Consider the following 2777-nt stretch of genomic DNA (forward strand, 5'->3'; position numbering starts at 1 on the left):
TTCAATAACCTCATATGCATGCGAAAGCTGGACAGTGAATAAGGAAGACCATAGAAGAATTGATGCTTTTGAGTGATGGTGTTGGAGGAGAATACTGAAAGTGTCATGGGCTGCCAAAAGAACCAATAGATTTGTTTTGGAAGAAGTGCAGCCACAGTGCTCTTTGGAGGCCAAGATGGCCAAACTTCGTCTTTCATACTTCAGACATATTGTCAGGAGGCACCAGTCACTGGAGAAGGATATCATGTTTGGTAAGGTGGATGGTCAGAGAAAAAGAGGAAGACCTCTAGTGAGATGGACTGGCCATGTTGCAACATCAATGGACTCAAGTGTGGCAACAATAGTGAGTTGGCCCAGGATCAGGCAGTGTTTCTGCTGTGTATAGGGTCGCTATGAGTCAGTACCGACTCGGTGGCACCTAAGAACAGCAACCACATAACTGGTGTGGCACTGTAGGATAAGCACTGACTTGACTGCACTTATATCTGTATCTTATCCTCATGTTATAAACCCATAATCTTAGAGTGTGTTCATCTGATAGATTGGCATCATTCAGATTTTAATGGCAACATTTTTTTCACTTCTTCTTGTTTTTGGATATCCCTGGGAGATCCAAAATGAACCATGTAATAAAAAGGTTGATTTTCTATTTATGTTTAACACCATCCATAACCAAACTTAAAAATATAATTCTATGACTTATGTTAGTTTTATAGAAGGCTATGTGCCCATGTGTTGGAATAAAAATACTAACATCCTTTTCTTTTGACTTTTTTTTTGTAGAATCAGATTACTCTTATTACAATTTAATCCTTAAGAAAGCTGGACAATTCCTTGACAATTTGCACATCAATCTCTTGAAGTTTGCTTTCTCTATAAGGGCATACTCTCCAACTATTCAGATGTTTCAACAGGTATGCAAAACTGTATTTGGCAGAGGTATGCTAGTAACAGCCATAAGCCTATTTTAATGTTAACATCTGGTTCAAAAGGATCTGTACATTTTTAATACCTCCTTCCATAGCATATCATTGATCATATTATCATTGATCACAATGTAACTTTAATATTATCATACATTATGTACTAAGTCATACAGGATAAAAAATTATGAGAAATTTACTACAATTAAATTTTTAATGTAATAATAGAATTTTTTATAAATTTGAAGCATTTATTATTTAGTATCAAGTTGATATTTATATTTGCCTTCATAGAGGCATTTTTTCACTTTGATTAGAGCTATAATTTGATAGTATTTGATGAATTATTTTAATCAAAGGAACATGTGAGTTTTTTAATTGATACTGTAATTATCAACTCCTGCAGCTAAATATCATCTTTGGACTCCTAGATTGCAGCTGAAGAGCCACCACCAGATGGCTGCAGTGCCTTTGTGGTCGTCCATAAGGAGCACACCTGTAAGCCGAGTGAGATTCAAAAGCTTCTGAGGAAGGCTGCTTCAAGGTAAATGACTGCGAGTCTGGGTTAAAAGACGTCAGTTCTTGAAATGAAGGGTGACGTAGCAGAACTTTTTTACAATGCAAAAATTAAGTATTCTAAGATCCAGAATGTGATCTTTATTGAAACGTGTTACTGCTGTTTCTCAGCTGATAGTCTGTCCTTTCCTAAGGTAAATAAGTACTTTCCTTATGTTGTCTTAATTAACATTTTCTTTCAGACTATGAATTATATAGCATAATACCATAAAATATAAGGTACATATAATAAATCTATGAGGGTTTTTTTCTTTTTCTTATGGGTTTATTTGCAATGTATCTCTTTAAATATTAGCTGAATGTATATCTGGGGGATGCAAAACAAAAATAATAATATAGACGAGTTGCTTTGTTATGAGATTTTTTTGTAAGAACGTTATTTTAATTCATTCAAACCATTACATCACAAAGGCAAGTTTAAGGAAGCCTCACAAACTTCTGTCCCGCCCCAAGTTGAACTTCACCTCAACACTCGCCTCCATGGGGACTCTGAAACAAGGGGGCTATTAATGCTAGCGGAGATGTTTGTCCCCGACTGGTGCTGGGACACATCATACATACTGTCTCTGTCAATCATAGTTGTATGCTAACTACTGTATTCTTTAAAACATTAGAAAATACTGTATGAGTACTGGTAGTGGAAGTGTGCTGCTGAATATAAAGGAATGCGAGAAATTAGAAGGAAACTCTTTTCTAAATGGTTCTTTGGGTGCAACGCCAATTCTCACCTCCTGTGTGGGAGACCGGGCAGACAGCGAACCTCACAGCCCACTAGTGACTGTCATTGGAGGCTTGCATGTGGCTGTGATGCTGTGCACGTTTCAGAAATCTTCCAAACTGAGATTAGAAAGCACAGCCACCTGCTCTACTTCTGAGAGTTGGCTAATGAAAACCCAGTGGATCACAGCAGTTTGAGCGCTAGCCAGTCGTTTGGATGGTGCACGAGTGGGTAGAATTTCCTTTAGTCGTGGATGGGATCTGTGTGATTGGGGCACCAACTAGATAGTAGTTAGCAACCACAACAACATGAACCCCTACTAGTGTGTGCCAGATTGTCTGCCATATTGCCTGATGACATCATTTAAAATGTGATAAAGGCTGTTATGTTCATTGTGAAAGAGCTCTGTATATCTGAGCTCTCATGTATGTAAAGGCTTCAAAAAGCTTGTGGAAAAGTGGAATTAAAGATAATGGTATTTTTCCATGGACTTTTTTTTGCTGTTGTTGTTAGGTGTCATCAAGTCAGTACTGACTCATAGCGAGTTATGCACAGCAGAA

General features: G+C 37.5%; 1 protein-coding gene across 1 annotated transcript in view; it reads left to right on the forward strand.

The window, feature by feature from the left end:
- The window catches only part of UGGT2 (UDP-glucose glycoprotein glucosyltransferase 2), a 198247-nt gene that overhangs the window by 10045 nt on the left and 185425 nt on the right, over nucleotides 1-2777 (forward strand). Inside the window, exons 3-4 of the mRNA XM_006832064.1 lie at nucleotides 784-914; nucleotides 1355-1467. Coding sequence (XP_006832127.1) covers nucleotides 784-914; nucleotides 1355-1467 — 244 coding nt within the window. The remainder of the gene's footprint in view (nucleotides 1-783; nucleotides 915-1354; nucleotides 1468-2777) is intronic.

The sequence above is a fragment of the Chrysochloris asiatica genome, unplaced genomic scaffold (assembly GCF_000296735.1).
Source record: "Chrysochloris asiatica unplaced genomic scaffold, ChrAsi1.0 scaffold00005, whole genome shotgun sequence".
NCBI lineage: Eukaryota > Metazoa > Chordata > Mammalia > Afrosoricida > Chrysochloridae > Chrysochloris > Chrysochloris asiatica.